This window comes from Rhincodon typus, chromosome 19 (assembly GCF_021869965.1).
Source record: "Rhincodon typus isolate 14 chromosome 19, sRhiTyp1.1, whole genome shotgun sequence".
Classification (NCBI taxonomy): Eukaryota; Metazoa; Chordata; class Chondrichthyes; order Orectolobiformes; family Rhincodontidae; genus Rhincodon; species Rhincodon typus.
In genome coordinates, this window is record NC_063350.1 from 55,965,083 (window position 1) to 55,983,121 (window position 18,039).

General features: G+C 45.4%; 1 protein-coding gene across 1 annotated transcript in view; it reads left to right on the forward strand.

The window, feature by feature from the left end:
- The first annotated feature begins 3 nt into the window (after positions 1-3).
- The window catches only part of LOC125485437 (piezo-type mechanosensitive ion channel component 2-like), a 170,696-nt gene continuing 152,660 nt past the window's right edge, over positions 4-18,039 (forward strand). Inside the window, exon 1 of the mRNA XM_048608196.1 lies at positions 4-87. Coding sequence (XP_048464153.1) covers positions 24-87 — 64 coding nt within the window. The 5' untranslated portion in view covers positions 4-23. The remainder of the gene's footprint in view (positions 88-18,039) is intronic.

The following is an 18,039-nucleotide window of genomic DNA, read 5'->3' on the forward strand; positions in this document are numbered from 1 at the left end:
CTGGACCATGTGTGTAGTTGGTGATGGCTCCCGTCCCCCTGTGTGGTTTAATCTTCCGATTGTTGCTGCCTCTCGGTCTCCTTACAGGTAAGAGTTAACTGATTTTACTAATTCCACAAGAATGAAGTCGTTACAGGTTGGGGATTTATATATTTCAACCTCATAAAATTTAACTGTGGGTTTTAATCCCTGAGCCTAAATGTAGACCTGTTAATATTTAGAGTTGCCTACTGCCAGGCATTGGGTTGGGTATATCCAGGAGCAGAGACTCAGAAAAGCTGCCTGTTGGTTGTGGGCTTACCCAGACAATGTATGCAGCCAGTTGGGTCTGTCAGTGTTGTTTGACCTGTGACTGTGTGGGACATATACATCGAACATAGAACAGTACAGTACAGCACAGGACAGGAATGGGCCCTTTGGCTCATGATGTTGTGATGAACTTGATGCCAAATTAAACTTATCCCTTCTGCCCTTTGCCCATATTCCTCTATTCCTTGCATATTCATGTGTTTATCCAGAAGTCCCTTAAGCACCCCTATTGTATCTGCCTCCACCATCATCCCTGGCAGCATGTTTCAGACTTCTACCACTCCCTGTGGTAAAAAACTATGCTCCTCACATCTTCTTTGAGCTTTCCCCCTCTCACCTTAAATGCTTGTCCCCTAGAATGAGACATTTTAACTCCTGGGGGAAAAAGGTCTTGACCGTCAACCTTGTCTATGCATCTTATTATTTTATGACCTTCTATCAAATTTCCCCTCAGCCTCTACCACTCCAGAGAAAACAACCTGAGTTTTTCAAGCTTCTCCTTATAGCTCATACCCTCTAATCCAAGCAGCATCCTGGTAAACCTCTCCAAACCCTCCACATCCTTCCTGTAATGTGGCAACTAGAATTGAACATAATACACAAAGTGTGGCCTAACCAAAGTCTTATAAAGCTGCAACATGACATTCTGACTCTTGTACTCAGGACTCTTGTCCTGACTAATAAAAGCAAGCATACCATATGCTTTCTTTATCACCCTATCCGCCTGCGGGGGCCACTTTCAGGGAGCTATGAACTTGAACCCCAAGATCCTTCTGTACATCAGTGCTGTTCAGGGTCCTGCCATTAACTGGATACTTTTCCTTAATATTTGATCTCCCAAAGTGCAGCACCTCACACTTAGCCTGATTAAAATCAATCTGCCATTTCTCCACCCATATCTGCAACTGATTTATGTCCTGTTGTATCCTTTGACAACCTTCTAAACTATCCACAACTCCACTGATCTTTGTATTGTTTGTGAACTTATGAACCCACCCATCTACATTTTCATCCAAGTCATTTACATACATCACAACAGCAGAGGTCCCAGTACAGATCCCTGTAGAACACCACAAGTCACAGACCTCCAGCTAGAAAAGACCCTTCCACCAGAATTGGCAGGCCAGTTCTGAATCCAAACAGCCAAGTCTCCGTGGTTCCCATACATTTTAACCTTCTGGATGAGCCTATTAGCATCCATGCAGACAACATCGACTGCTCTACCCACATCAATCACCTTCATCACCTCTTCAAAAAAAAACATACGTTCCCCAAAGCCCAATTCTGAACCATTAACGCCTGGCATCTCTGTCTAATTGGACTTGCTGACTTGTTCTGTTTGTGTTTCATAAAGTGGAGCCAGACCATGCTTGGTGCTTTTGCCTCTTTCATGGAGAAATCCAAAATCTGATCTGTTGTGCGCATGAACTTGAAATCAATGGAAGTTGCAGGTTACATAGATTTAAACCTCACCATGATAGCAGGCTCACAGGCTCCCTGCTACAGATCCATTAATGTTATAAAAGTGAAACCTGTGCATTTTGGCCTTTTAGTTACTTTTTAAAAACTGATGATAGCGTCTAATTATTCTTGAAAGTCTGATGAACAATTAGTCTCCAATTACTTAATAACCATGATGTGAAATGCAAATAACTTCCAATTCGCCCAGTGCTGGGTTTGAACAATTAATCTCTAAATAATTGCAAAATAAATGAACAATTAAACTGCAATTAATTGGGTGTATTGAAATTAGCTTTCAATTAGCCTTGGATGTGATGAGAAATTGGCCTCTACCTAATGCTACAGTGGGAATGGAAGTGAGATTGTTTGTTTGTTTGTGAAATGGATGACTGATCCACATTTGTCAGTTTCACACCTCCAATGTTAAATTTAAAATCTTCCTGTATGAGCAGCAGAGATGCAGCACATGCTGTTTCACCCCTTCCCTCCCTATTGTCCAGGATCCCTAACATTTCTCCAGGAGGAACCAAAGTTTCCTTCTGCTTCTTCCAACTTTGCAAACTCTAATACTGTAATCACTGCTCATTATATGACCTCCTCTTCAATGTGAACAACAAATGCAGACTGGGTGTGATTTTGCAGAACGCTACCTTGCAGTCCATAAACATGACCCGAAGTCCGTGACTCACTTATTGGATGAAGCACGTATCTTTTGGAGGAAGGTTGAGCAGGTTAGGTCTTTATCCCTCAGAGTTTAATAGAATGAAGCATTTAAGATCCTGGATAGGATTTGATTTATTATTGTCATAGGTACCTAGGTACAGTGAGAGTTTCGTTTTGCATGGAATACAGGCATATCACACCATATAAAGTGTGTAAGGGTAATAGAACAGAGCAAGGAATACAATGCTACGCTGCAGAGAAGGTGCACAACGAGCGAGGTCAACATTAATTTTAAAATTTGAGAGGCCCATTCAGAAGTCTAATAACAGTGGGGAAGAAGCTGTTCTTGAATCTATTGGTACGTTTTAGCTTTTGTGTCTTCTGCCTGACAGAAGAAGTTGGAACAGATTCTAACCGGGATGGGAGGGGTCTTTGATGATGTTGGCTGCCTTTCTGAGGCAGCGAGAAGTATAGATGGAGTTAATGGATGGAAGGTTGGCTTATGTGATGGACTGGACTGTGTTCACAACTTTCTGTAGTTCCTTATGGTCCTGGGCTGAACCAAGCCATGATGCATCCAGATAGAATGCTTTCTAGGGTGCATCTATAAAAATTGGTATTGTGGACATGCTGAATTTCCTTAGCCTCTTGAGGAAGTAGAGGTGTTGTTGTTCTTTCTTGATTGTTGCATCAACGTGGGTGGACCAGGACAGATTGTTGGTGATCATCACTCCTGGGAACTTGACGCTATTAACCATCTCCACCTCAGCTCCAATTGATGTAAATAGGTGTGTGCCCTCCACCTTGCTACATTCACATCCAAGTTGTTGGTATTTATGACAAACAGTGGGAACCCAGCGCCAATCCCTGTTGTACACCACTGGTCAAAGCCTTCTAATCACAAAAACAACCCTCCAACATCACCTTTTGCCTCCTATCTGTTATACAATTTTGGATCCAGTTTGCCAAATTGCCTTGGCTCACATGGGCTCTTACCTTTGGACAAGCCTTCCATGTGGGACCTTGTCAAAGGCCTTATTGAAATTCATGTAAACCGTATCATCTGCACGACCTTCATCAATATCTTTGGTCACCTTTCAAAAAAACTCAATTAGATTTATCAGACAGTATCTCCTTCTAACAAATCCATGCTGACTATCTCTGATCAATCTCTGCCTGTCCAAATGTTGATTAATCCTGTCCCTTAATTTTTTTCCAATAATATCCCCACTACTGACATCAGACTAACTGGTTTGTAATCATATGGCCTATTCCTGCTGCCCTTTTTGAACAAAGGAACCACACTTGTGATCCTCCAAACATCTGGCACCTCACCCATGGTCACTGATGTATTAAATATCTCTGGCAAAGCCCCAGCCATCTCCTCCCTTGCCTCCCATAGCAGCCTGGGATACAAATCACAGCCCCTGGGGATTTACGCATCTTTATGCCTGCTAAAACATTTAATACCTCCTCCATTAATCTTCACATGTTCTAGAACCTCAACATTCCAACTAATATCCCCAGCTACGATGTCTTTCTCCTTTGTGAATACAGACAAGAAATAAGAATTTAAGACCTTGCCCACATTCTCTGGCTCCACATACCAATTGCTCCTTTAGTGTCTAATAGGCCTCGCTTTTTCACTGGTAATCTTCTCGCACTTTAGTGTACTTGTAGAATGTCTTGGGTTTTTCCTGAATTTATCTGCTGAAGACATTTCATGGCCTCTCTTTGCCCTCCTAGTTCATTTTTTAAGCACTCTCTATACTGTTTTTAATGCTCTGTGCCTTGCATATGCTTCCTTCATTTTCCTTATCAAACACTCAATATCCCTTGACGTCCAGGGAATTTGCTGCCCTTGCCCTACTCTGGTAGAGGAACATGCTGGCCCTGAGTTCTCACTCTAACACTATTAAAAGACTCCCACTTTCTAAATGTGGACTTACCTGCAAAGAGCAGCTCCCAGTCTCTGTTGGCCAGATCCCATCTGATGATATTGAAATTGGCCTTCTGCCAATTTTGACCCTTAACTTCTGCATTATCCTTATCCCTTTCCATTATGACTCTGAAACTTATTATGGTCATTATTCTCAAAATGCTCACCCACTGAGACTAGTTGACCAGCTTCATTCATAGAATCCCTAAAGTGCTGAAAGAGGCCATTCGGCCCATCAAGTCTACACCAACTCTTCGAAGAGCATCTTACCCAAACCCACACCCCACCTTGTCCTTGTAACACCACCTGGAGTCTTTCCTATGGCCGACCCATTCAACCTACACATCCCTGAACACTAGGGACTGTTTTTAGCATGGCCAATCCACCTAACCTGCATATCTTTGTACTAGGGGAGGAAACCCACACAGACACAGGGAGAACGTGCAAACGCCCAAACTCTACCTGGATGCTGCCTTGTAGAGAGCACTCGCCCACCCCCTGTGCTTACTGAGCTCCTCTGGCTTCTGGTTTGATTTTTAAAATTCCTTCCCTTGTCTCCAAGCGTCATATTCCCTGTGTAACCCCTCCCCACCATGTAGGCACATACTGAAGGCAATGTGAGAGTGTTTATCAGGACAAGCCTGTGCTTGTGTCATTGCTAAATGGGATGGTTCTTGTGCACCTATCTCGATCTCCATGTTCAGTGTAGCCTCATCCAGTAAAATAACAGCGCTGAGCATTTCCACAGATTTTAAGGTATTTGCAAGGTGGCATTACTGAGAAGTACGCACCAGCAGTGTGGGATCTGTGGGACTCCTGTTTCGCCCATGCTCAGGAAGAGGCTCTGACAGCATGAGAATCAGGCCATTGACAGGGCTGTGGTGGGTGTTCCCTGGAGGGAGGAAGGAATCTGCAGGGTGGGGGGTTGGGGGGGAATACAGGGGTGGGCAGTAGGGCAATAGGCAGAACTGAGTTGTTCTCAGTTGTGTCCCTCACTCAGGCACCTGAGAACCTTTTGAACAAGGTACATTTCTTCAACTCAGGGCCAGTATAAGCCAACCCTCCTCGTGGTGAGCCCCTCCTAGCTGCTGGGTCAGTTCATGTGGTGGCAGGTGAATGCCCTTTTAGTGGTCTCTAATTGGCCTCTTGGCCTCAGAGGTGTGGGGAGTTTGGGGAGGTGGGGGGAGAGCTGGCTGCTGATCCTCCTGCCCCGGATTTAATGTGCCAGCCTCCTGCCTGATTTAACTGACCCACCTATACATACCCGCCATGGGGCAAAGCACATTACCCCAGGCTTTCTGAAATGAGCCCTTGCAGAATTAGAGTCCACATGGTTTGACAAATGGTGATGTCCATCCACTCAGTGGAAGGCTCCAGTGAGATCTCGCAACGTATCTTACCAAACTCGCCTAATATCTGCACCACCTCTATGGCATTTCTTTCACCCAATCCTAACTCCATTCTATTACTCACCGTACCCAGAACAACTCTCCACTGCTAGGATGTCTCGGAGGGCAGTGGCACCATCTTTAAAAGACTACTGTGCACCTGGACAAGCACTGTTAGTCTAGAGCTGCCCGGTACGATTCCACATACTTTCCTCAGATGTGGTAGAAAAGTAAAAATTACCACCCACTTTACTGGACAGGCAGGATCTCCTCTTCCCCCAGGATGAAAAGTGGAGCCCAAGACATCAGACCATGCCAGCCTCTTCTGAGGTTGCCACCCGGTTTACAGCAGTCTCAGCCATCTGAAGGAATGCCCAGCACCGTAGGAAGATCTATGTCCTTCCCCACTCTGCCAGTGTAAGTGCCACCATTTTCTCTCCAATACCTGACACTCGGTCTTTCTCTTACTGCACCCGCTTCCCACAAAGGCTCCTGCTCTACCACTCTCATTGTTGCCTGCAACATCTTGCCTCTGTTGCTCTCACCCACCCCAACCCCTGTCACCACTTACCCTGCATACCCTCTGTGCTATGTACTCACTCGCTCAGGAGAATCCTCCACCTACACCAACAGTAACAGCTGTGCCACTCTTTCCTGTCTGTGCCCTACAACCCTGGACTCGACTGACTGAATGCATGACGTTGTAAGTCAGTGGTTTGAAAGCTACGTCTGAGCTGTGGCTAATATAAAATTCTGGGCTTGGATTTGAAGGATTTGATTTTTGTTAACTGAAGGTTGCAGTCTGAAACATACTGGATTGCCCAAAATCCATCCGTGCTGGTCAGTCAGCTAAACTATTTCTGTCAGTACCAAGTGTTTATCTGAATGATTTTGAATCAGCCTAGGGGATAAACTTCAGAAGTTTAATTTTGTAGAATTTTACACTTATCAAAGCAGGGAAGGTGTGAAGGTAAGAGAAAGATTAAACACTAGGTGTAGAATTCTATTAACTTTAGGAAAACACACACAGACAGACACACACACCCCAGATGTATTCATTGCTAGACTTCATTACGTTGCTCCGTGACTTCCGTAGTTGATTCACCAATGACGTTCTGTACAGCATCTGTTTTATTTGGGACTTTCCAATGATTCTAAAGCCCATTCCCAAGTCCTCCTCCAATAATAAAACAACCAAAGACAGTCCATCGCCCAAACCTGGAACATCCAGGATTGGGTTCACTCGTGGCAAATATCATTCATACCACTTAAATTCCAGGCAATGGCCATCCCAACAAACCTAGATATCTTGGGCTGATCGTCACACACTGGCACTATCAGTATAGTGGAGTTTCCCCTTGACCAGAGCTAGCTGGACCAGCTAGCAACACCATTCTATTAGAGCCTGACAGGCTGTATGAATACTTTCCGAATCTGCTGATCTGGTTATGCCTGACCACCTCAAGGATGACTCAAGGATGGAATCCTCAGCCTGTGTTTGGATGGGGGCACACAGCTCCACCAATACACTCAGTTTGCTGTCATCCAGGACAGAGTGATTTTATAGCTGCCACTGAATTCAGTTTCCACCCCCTGCCACACTGTGCCTCCAGGGTGAGCTAGCGGTGTCTATGTATGCTTCCCTCTGCTTCATCTTCCCACTCTCCTCCATTCTCTCCAAGACCTGCACAACATTCAGGCGTGGGCTGATAAGTGAGAGGTAATGTTTGCATCTCACAAGTGCCAGGCAATGACTATGACCAACAGGAAAGAGTTCAAACCCGTCCACATGAACTTTAATGGCATCGCCATCCCCCACGATTGACACCCTGGAGGCTACCATGAGCCAAGAAATTAACCAATCTGATTCAGCAAATGTACGCGTAGATTAAAATCACCCATGATTTCCTGAGGCTCACTCCTTACCCACTCCCAGTCAGGAGTTGTGAAGGAATACTCTGCACTGGCAGCTGCAAGACACTCCGGAAAATCGGCAATATCCCAGACAGACTTCCTGCTTGACTGATACTGGATCCTTAAACATTCACTCACTCCACTGCCAAAGCAATGTAGGATCTTGTAGGATGTGCTGTGGCATTTCCCAAATATGTAGTCTTTCCCACTTAGAGGAACAAAGATAGCAGATACATGGGAATACCATTCACTGCAAGTTCCTCTCCAAGCCACTCACCAACCCGACTTGGAAATATATCGCCGTTCCTTCACTGTTTCTCTACCTGCAATACTTCAAGTAGGCAGCTCACCCCACCATCTTCTCAAAGTTAAGTAGTTAAGAGCTATAAATGCTGGCCTTGGCAGGGATACCCACTTCTTGGAGTTTGTGGAAGGGTCTCAGGGGAACTTGATTGGATGAGAGGCAAAACTTCAGTTTGCCTACAGCAGGTTAAAGTTACTTAACCCTGTAACTAAGTTTTCAACAACTTTCAGGTGGCTTAGGTTGCCCATCCTTCAATGTGGGAATCTGTTCACATTAATTAGCATGTCATGAATTCTCACTGTCCCCCCAAGCCACTGAAATTATGTTCAGAGGTGCAACCCATATTGAAATATGGGAAATCCATGTGTTCTCAGCTCCGACCATGTCTATGAGGTGTTGGGGCAAATAATTACTTCCAAGCTGCAGCCCACACAAATATTCTCAGTACCATGCCTCTTTCATAAACAAGTCATTTCTTTGAGCAAACACTTAAATTTTAGAGGTGCGACCTCCCCATGTTAATCAGCTCCTAACTTCACCAATAGCTCCATAGCATTGTGAGCTATCTACAAGATGCACTGCAGAAATTCACCAGAGATCCCCAAACAGTACCTTCTAAACCCACAATAACTTCCATCTTGAAGGACAAGGACAGCAGATACGTGGGAACACCACCACCTACAAGTTCCCCTCTGAGCCACTTATCATCCTGACTTGGAACTATATCGGTGATCTTTCAGTATTGCTGGGTGAAAATCCCAGAACACGGGGAGGCGATGGTCTAGTGGTATTATCACTGGACTGTTAATCCAGTATCCCAGATAACATTCTAGGGATCTGAGTTTGAATCTTGCCACGGCAGATGGTGGAATTTGAATTCAATAAATATCTGGAATTAAGAGTCTAATGATGACGATGAATCCATTGTCGATTATCGGAAAAACCCATCTGGTTCACTAATCTCCTTTAGGGAAGGAAACTGACATCCTTACCCAGTCTGGCCTGTGTGTGACTCCAGACTCTCAGCAATGTGGTTGGCTCTCAACTGCCCTCTGGGCAAAGAGGGATGAGCAATAAATGCTATCCAGCCAGCAATGCCCTCATCCCATGAATGAATAGGAAAAAAAACACCCTCCCTAAGGGCATTGTGGGTCAACTCACAGCACATGGACTGCAGCAGTTCAAGAAGGCAGCTCGCTACCACCTTCTCAAGGGGCAACTAGGGACAGGCAATAAATGTTGACCCATGTCCCATGAGTGAATAACAGCCTCAGTCATGTGGAGATAGTAGGAACTGCCGATGCTGGAGAATCTGAGATAACAAGGTGTAGAGTAGGAACTGCTTGGCCTACTGCATTCATCCAGCTCTACACCTTGTTATCTCAGTAATGTGGAGTCTGGTTTGCTGTTAAAATGATTACGCTGTTGAGAATGACGCTTGACCAGGTTGACAAGTGGGCCATCATACTGGCTGATGCCAGCAAACCTCACAGCAGCAGGCAAGTGGGACTAAACTCAAAAGGGGATTAAATGTAATGCTTTTATGCTTAATTAAAATGCTTTTGTCACTGGCTCCTTGCCTACTCAAGCCTTTAGTGAAAAACTGTCAGGTGTGTTCGTTCTCCTAGCTGTCAGTGAGCTGGTACATGCAAACAAAAAGAGTAGACCATCAGCCTTTTGAGACTTCTCCTCTATGTAGTAAGATCATGAGTGATCTGATTTTCACCTCAACTCTTCTTTGCTGCTAATCCCCCATAATCTTCCACAGAGATCTGCTGCACAGAAAAAGACCCTTCAGTCCATTATGTTAGAGTCAATCAAAAACAACCACCTAACTATTTTAGCCTTGTATACTTTGGTATTGCAAGTGCACAATTAAGTACTTCTTCAATGTGATGAGGGTTTCTGCCTCCACACCCTTACAGGCTGTGAGTCCCACATTCCCAGCAGCCTCTGGGTAAAAATGTTTTTCCTCACATCTCCTCTAAACCTTCTGCCCCTTACCTTCAATCTATGTCCCTGGTCATTGATCCCTCCATCAAGGGCAAAAGTTTCTTCATGTCTACCCTATCTATGCCCCTCATAACTTTATACAACTTGATTTTTGAATGAGGCAAATCGTGTCTCACAAACTTGATTGAGTTTTTTGAGGAAGTAACCAAGAAGGTTGACAAGGACAGAGTGGTAGACATTGTTTACTTGGACTTTAGTAAAGCCTTTGACAAGGTTCCACATGGTAGTCTAATTCGTAGTTAGATCACAAGGGATTCAGGGTGAGTTTCCCAGTTGGATACAAAATTGGCTTAACAGCAGGAGACAGTGTGATGATGGAGGGTTGTTTTTTGGACTGGAGGCCTATGACCAACAGAGTTCCACAGGGATCAGTGCTGAGTCCACTTTTGTTTGTCATTTATATAAATGATTTAGATGACAATAAAGAAGGCATGGTTAGTAAGTTTGTGGATGAAACCAAAATTGGTGGTATAGTGGATAGTGAAGAACGTTATCCAAGGAAATCTTAATCAGTTGGATCAATGGGCTGAGGTGTGGCAGATGGAGTTTAATTTGGATAAATACGTGGTATTGTACTTTGGTAATACAAACAAGGGCAGGACTTGTACAATGAAATGTAGAGTCTTGGGCAGTGTTGTAGAACAGAGACCTAGGGATTCAGGTACATAATTCTTTGAAATTTGCATCACATATAGACAGGGTGAGTAAGAAGGCATTTAGCACGCTTGCCTCCATTGCTCAGATTTTTAAGTATAGGAGTTGGGATGTCATGTTGAGGTTGTACATTACATTGGTAAGGCCTCTTCTGGAGTACTGTGTCCTGTTCTGGTCGCCCTGTTATAGGAAGGATATTGTTAAACTGGAGAGGGTTCAGAAAAGATTTACCAGGATGTTGCAGGGAATGAAGGGTTTGAGTTATAAGGAAAGGCTGGGACCTAATTCCACTCGGGTATAGGAGGCAAAAGAAGTGACCTTATAGAGGTTTATAAAATCATGAGGGGCATAGATAAGGTAAATGGCAGGTGTCTTTTCTCTATTGTGGGGGATATCAAGATTAAGGAGCATATTTTTAAGGTGAGAGGAGAGATTTAAAAATGGCACGAGGGGTAATTTTTTTACATGGCCAGTAGTTTGTGTGTGGAATGAACTGCCAGAGGATGCGGTGGATGCAGGCACAGTTACAGTGTTTAAAAAACATTTTGATAAGTTCATGAATAAGAAATGTTTGGAAGGATATGAGCTAAGCACAGGCAGGTGGGACTAGTTTAGTTTGGGATTATGGTGGGCATGGACTGAGTTGGACCAAAGGGTCTGCTTTCATGCTGCATGACTCAGTCATGTCCCCTCTCAATCTCCTCGGCTCTAAGGAAAACGACCCCAGTCTGTCCAATCTCTCTTCACAACTGACACAGGCAACATGCTGGTAAATCTCCTCTACATCCTTCCCAGTGATATCACATCCTTGTATATTGTGGATTCATTCCCTTGAGGATCAAATTTGGTTGTGCGTGAGCTGTTGAGTGTTATTGTTCCTTTTATGCTTTAAGTGTAAACTCTGGAGATGTATGAGATGTGGTGTCATTGTAGTACCAGCCATCCTGCATTGGAAGCTGGACTAAAGTAACAGACATTGAAGTATCTGATGGAGATGCTTATCACCTACCCACTTTTATAACAGTCCTCTGCAATGACATCTTTACAATTCTAACTCTCACCCATAGGCACTTGGAATAAGGAGGATGCTGGAACTGGAAGGTTTGAGCTATAGGGACAGGCTGAATGCACTGGGGCTTTTTTCTCTGGAGCATCGGAGGCTGAGGGGTGATCTTGAACAGGTTTATAAAATCATGAGGGACAAGAATAAGGTGAATAGTCAAGGTCTTTTTTCCCAGGGTGGGGGAGTCCAAAACATGAAGGCATAAGTTTAAGGTGAAAGGGGAAAGATTTAAAAGGGTTCTAAGGGGCAACTTCTTTATGCGGAAGGTGGTGTGTGTATGGAACAAGCAGCCAGAGGAAGTGGTGGAGACTGGTACAATTACAACATTGAAAAGGCATCTGGATGGGTATATGATTGGGAAGGGTGTAGAGGGATATGGGCCAAATGCTGGCAAATGGGACTAAGTCAGATTGGGATGTCTGGTCAGCGCAGATGAGTTGGACTGAAGGGTCTGTTTCCATGCTTTATGCCTCTATTGAGTCGATGCCCAGGGCAGAGCATGACACATCGTTCATCCTGTACAGTTACTGGAATGAGGTTCTCTAGAGCTGGTCACCTTTGCCCAGGCTGCTGTCAGCCTCAGAATACCCTCTTGTTGTCATCCATAGGGAAAAGAACTTCCCTCCTTTCCCTTCTCTCCTGGACAGCCTTCAGGAGAATCTCTAAGGAGACAATGTCAACATGCACTGGTGCATTTTGCCAGGCCTCTGAAGGGATTGAGCCAGGCTCCTGGACTGTGCAGAGATGTATTGCTGCCTGGGAGCCTGACTGTTGAAGCCGGCAGTCTTCAAAGTTTCCTACCATTTGAGATTTTATCTGCGTGCATGAGAATGTGGAATAGAATCTTAGAATTCCTACAGTGTGGAAGCAAGCCCATCGAGTCCGCACTGACCCTCCAAAGAGCAGCCCACCCAGACCCACCCCCTACCCTATCCCTGCATTTCCCATGGTTAACCCACCCAGCCTGCACATCCTGTGACACTACGGGCAATTTAGCAAGGCCAGTCCACCCTAACCTGCGCATCTTTGGGGCTGTGGGAGGAAACCCACGCAGACACAAGAAGAATGTGCAAACTTCACACAGACAGTCACCCCAAGGGTGGAATCAAACCTGGATCCCTGGCGCTCAGGGGCAGCAGTGTCAACCACTGAACCACCGTGCCGCCCCGTGAGTTGAGAAGCATGGAATTGTGTGAATAAACATGAACCACCTCCAATTGGAAGTATGTCCCACTTTAAGCCCACCACCAACACCACTCTTAGTCTCATAAAGAGAAAATTCCAATGAATAAAAGACGAGTTTGTAAACTTTTTGCTTCTTTTTTTCGGTCTTCAGGCTTCTCTCTTAATAGAGGCTGGGAGAGTGTATTTCCAATAGTTCCTGTCCATGAATTATTTAATGTTTATTGAAGGGGTTTTTGAACAGGCTGTTTGTTTAAAAGCACCTCATTCGTGTTCTGGTAAACTATCTAAAATCAATCTTAGTTTAATCTTTAAAAGACAAAGCTATTAACTCTGTAAAACGGAGGGTTCCGATACCTTTAGACAAGGATAGCTGATGGGATTCTCTGTTCTTTTAACTATTGATTTTCCTGACCACTGTAGTATTGACTGCTTTTGTTTGGAGTGGATCTCCTGTGAAGTCTCTGTAAGCAGCCTGAATGATACTTTTGTGAAACAAGTTGCTATATCAGTCTGGAGCCCTTAAACCTCCTGCTTGATTGATATTTGTGGGAATATAATGTTGCTGATTGCTAAAGTAAATTACTGATTGGTAAATCTCTTACAAATTTATGGTTCCATAGCAGGGATTTGTTTTCTTAAAAAAAGACTGTTTTCTTTCTTTAAATCTCAGTCCTGCAAAACATTCAGCTTTAAAACCTCTTTAGCCACCTATTGACTTCCCTGCACCTACCATATCAATGCAGGTATACCTTCTCCAATCCTCTACCCTGGGCACTCTATTCTTTGAATTCCTGCCTTGTGTCTCTCACCTCTGTTCATCCCATCCTAGCTGCTAGCTACACTGTGTCTGCCCTGTTGTGTGAAACTCCTTCCGTAACTGTTTCTCTCTCCTTGAACAGGCTTCTGAAGCCCATCTCTACAATGTAGCTATCAGCTGCTCCATCATCTCTCCTTTCCTGGACCCCTCTTCCCTACCCACCCCCCCAACCCCCGTTTCCCTAAATCATTCTGGGAAATGCCCTGCAGCGCTCTATACAAATTCAAATTATTGTTGCTTATCTAAAGTATGATGTCTGTATTGGGAATACCCATGAGTGCAAAATGTTTTATGCAACTGGTCCAAGTGTTGCATTTCTGGTAACCATTTATCTTTTGTACTTTATCATCTTGTCACACTGTTTACCACTGCTGAACTTGAACAAAGCTCTCCACGTTCACTTTCGGCACGGTGGCTCAGTGGTTAGCACTGCTGCCTCACGGCGCCATGGACCCCGGGTTCAATTCCAGCCTTGGGCGACTGTCCATTTGGAATCATAGAATCCCTACAGTGTAGGGACTGGCCGCCTGGCCCAGCAAGTTCACAAAGACCTTCTGAATAGCATCTACCCCCAGACCACCCCATCCCTGCATTCCCCATAGCCAACACACCCAACCTACACATCCCTGAACACTGTGGACAATTTAGCATGGCCAATCCACCTAAACTGCACACATTTGGACTGTGGGAGGAAACCGACGCAGACTCGGGGAGAATGCGCAAACTCCACACAGGCAGTCACCTGGCGCTGTGAGGCAGCAGTGCTGACCACTGTGCCACCTTTTGCATGTTCTTCCTGTGTCTGCGTGGGTTTCCACTCAGTGCTCCCGCTTCCTTCCATATTCCAAAGATGTGCAGGTTAGGTGGGTTAGCCATGGGAAATGCAGGGTTACAGGAATGGGGTGGATCTGGGTGAGATGCTATTCAGAGGGGTTGGTGTGGACTCGATGGGCTGGGCCGAATGGCCTGCTTCCACACTAAGGCTTCTATGATTATTAGCTATATCTAGCTCCTTCTTGAAAGTATTCAATGTTTTGACCTCAACCACTTCCTGTGGCAGAGAATTCCACAGATCCTCCAATCTCTGGGTGAGGACATTTCTCCTTATCTCAGTCCTAAATGGCCTACCCATATCCTTAGACTATGACCCCCTGGTTCTGGACTCCCCCAGTCATTGGGAACACCCTTTCTGCATTTACCCTGTCTAGTCCTGTTAGAATTTTATAGGTTCCTATGGGAACCCCCATAATTATAAACGACAGTGAATATAGTCCGCATGGACCCAGTAATTCTCTCATTGAGAATAAGCAAATTGTATCAATGCATTCCACTAAAATACTTAATTCTTCTATGGCTATTTTAAAAGAGTGGAAAATTGCTGTTTTTTAGGCTTGTAATGCGCTCACCATTTCAATACAATGAAACTCCAGTGGCCAGCTTCCTCTGGGATGGCGGGAGTAGGGGTGGCTCTGTTCTTCAGAGCAAATGTCGATGGTGACCCCACTTTGACATGGCCAGCTTCCTCTGCTTTAAAGTTTCAGCAGACGTGCCTTTAACTGTTATTCAGTGAGACCCCTCTCCCTTTAATTCCTGCCTCATAAAGCTGCCAGCCAGGTCAGAAGGACTGGTAGTGCCATCAGGAGCTGCATCCAACACTGCCAGAGCTGCAAGGGGGAGTAAGCAGAGCTGGTGTGGAATCTGGGTAAGTCTTTCCAGGCTGGAAGGCCCAGTCGAGGTCTTGGGGGTGATGCTGGAAAGGGGGTAGGGGCATAAGGGGAGGGATAACTCCAGGAGGGAGCCTTCACTTCACCTGATGCCAAGGGCTTGGAAATGAGGCAAGTCCACCGCCTTCCCTCCATGGTCACTTCCCTGCTGGGTTAAACCTGCCACATGGTGGGTATACACCTGCCCACCCTCCATTATACCTGAGCAGCAGGGAAGGTGGGGCCCTTAAGGAAGCATCAATTGCCCACTCGAGGGCTGCACTTGGGCCGGGAGTGGGTAACCTACCTTATGTTTCCCTTATCACTTCTAAAATTCTGCTGGGAGTGGGTATTCAGCCGTTGGCCCAGTTCCCCTCTGTTGGGGGTTCAAACACTTGCTGTTCTGCCTGCCACAGGGAGTCCATTGTGTTTGTGTTACACTCTCTGACCAGTAATTCACTACATACCTGCATCTCCTCCACAAGGTAGAACAGATTTGATTGATTGGTAGGAAGGTACACAGGAATGCAGCAACATGCTGGAACACATGCTGCCGTAGAATTCATCCTGTAAAAGTGAGAGCAGGAAACGTAAGCCATTTAAATCCCAAATGACTCGTGTGTTAAAAAGAATGAACATAAACAGTAAACCTGCCAGATAGCTCATTCCTTGAGTTCTTGCATAGGCAGTTCCCTAATGCAGACTAACTAACCAAAATTAATTGTACGTAATTGATACATTTTAGCGTTCCCCCTTTAATCTGGCCTCAATTGCTACTTCCCTGGCTCTTATTCTAGTGCAATTTTGTCACTTCCAATCCTTTTGTGTCACTTGTTTTTCCCTATGTTAATTCGAGATTGTATCACCTGCTAAATTAATTTAATTTCCCTTCCCCCTTCCAAGTGCATTAGGACACACCCAACCCTAACTGCAAGGACCGTGGTCCCTCCTTTCCTGTGAAGTAAAGCTGTCCAGCTTGCATCGGTCTCACCTGCCCCAGAGCCAGTGTCCAAGGAGTCTGAAGCCCTTCCTTCTGTACTATCTCCACAGATACGCATTCATCCGCAATATCCTCATATTTCTATGTGTGGCGCAGAATGTATTCTGGAGTTCACTACCTTTTGAGGCCCAGTTTGCTGTTTGCCCTCCCGGTTCTCCCAAATCTCCCTGCGGAATTTCATCTTCTTTCTGCCTGTGTCACTGGTGTGAATAAGGGGCCCCACAGAACGCTCGCTGTCCTGTTTTAGAGAGCCCTGCAGCTGCCCTGGCACAAGGAGGTGTCCTACCCTAGACTCCTGCCATGGCTGCAGAAATACCTGTTTGTTCCACTAAACATACCTTACACACACCATCCCACACACCACCATCACCATCCCCTGCGTATGTCCTGTCTAAGCGACAAGATAATCCCAGCAGAGGGGTTGCATGATGGTTTAGTCAGGAAGGACTTGTTAACATTGACTGCGGACCTGGTGAAGTCTCATGGCATTGGGTCAAATGTGGGCAAAGAAACTTCCCACCGACTATCACGTACTGTTGTTTATATTAACTCGTGGGGCGTGGGTGTTTGTTGGCGAGTAACTCATCTCCTGACTCCCCGGAGTCAAGGCACAAGTCAGGAGTGTGATGGAATACTCCCCACTTGCCCTGGATGAGTGCAGCTCCAACAACACTCAAGACGCTTGACACCATCCAGGACAAAGCAGCCGCTTGATTGGCACCACATTCACAAACATCCACCCTCTCCACTACCAATGCTAAATAGCAACAGTGCGTACCATTGACAACATTTACTACTGAAATTTGCTAAAGCTCCTCAGACAGCACCTTCCAAACCCACAACCACTTCCATCTAGAAGGACAAGGGCAGCAGATACATGGGAACACCACCCCCTGCAGGTTCCCCTCTGAGCCACTCACCATCCTGACTTGGAAATATATCTACGTTCCTTCACTGTCGCTGGGTCAAAATGCTGGCATTCCAGCCCTGAGGGCTTGTGGGTCAACCTATAACACATGGACTGCTGCAATTCAAGGAGATCACCATCTTCTCAAGGGGATGGGCAATAAATGTTGGCCAGGGCAAATGGCACCCAGATCCTGTGAACAAATAAAAATAACCGTGTTTCCTGTCACTGCCACATTCTTCATATTCCTCCTGCCCCACTTCAGAGCTGAGTCCTATGTTGTGTCTTGACCTTGGCCTTGGCTGTAATTTCCATGGAAACATCACTGTTTGCTGTTTTGAAAGCCTGAATACTGGCTGCTGAGCAAGATACACTCTGGGATTTTCCCACCACCTGCCTAGCCTTCTATGATTATCTAACAGTACCAGTCCCCTTCCTGCCTGCACAACCTGAAGCTGTGGGGTGACCACATATGGGAACTTGCTCTCCATGATCCTCTCCAAGCTCCCAATCCCAGCCTTAAATTGCTCCAGATGAATGCACAATCAGTACACGAGTTCTCCACGATACGTGCTGTGCCCTAGAGTTCCCACATAACATGGGCTATACGTTCCACGCACTGCAGTGCCCTACCATGTCTTGATTTATTTGGCTAGTAACTAACATAACGGAAATAGCTGTAAGAGTTAAGCAAATAAAGACTTACTGGGTATTAACCA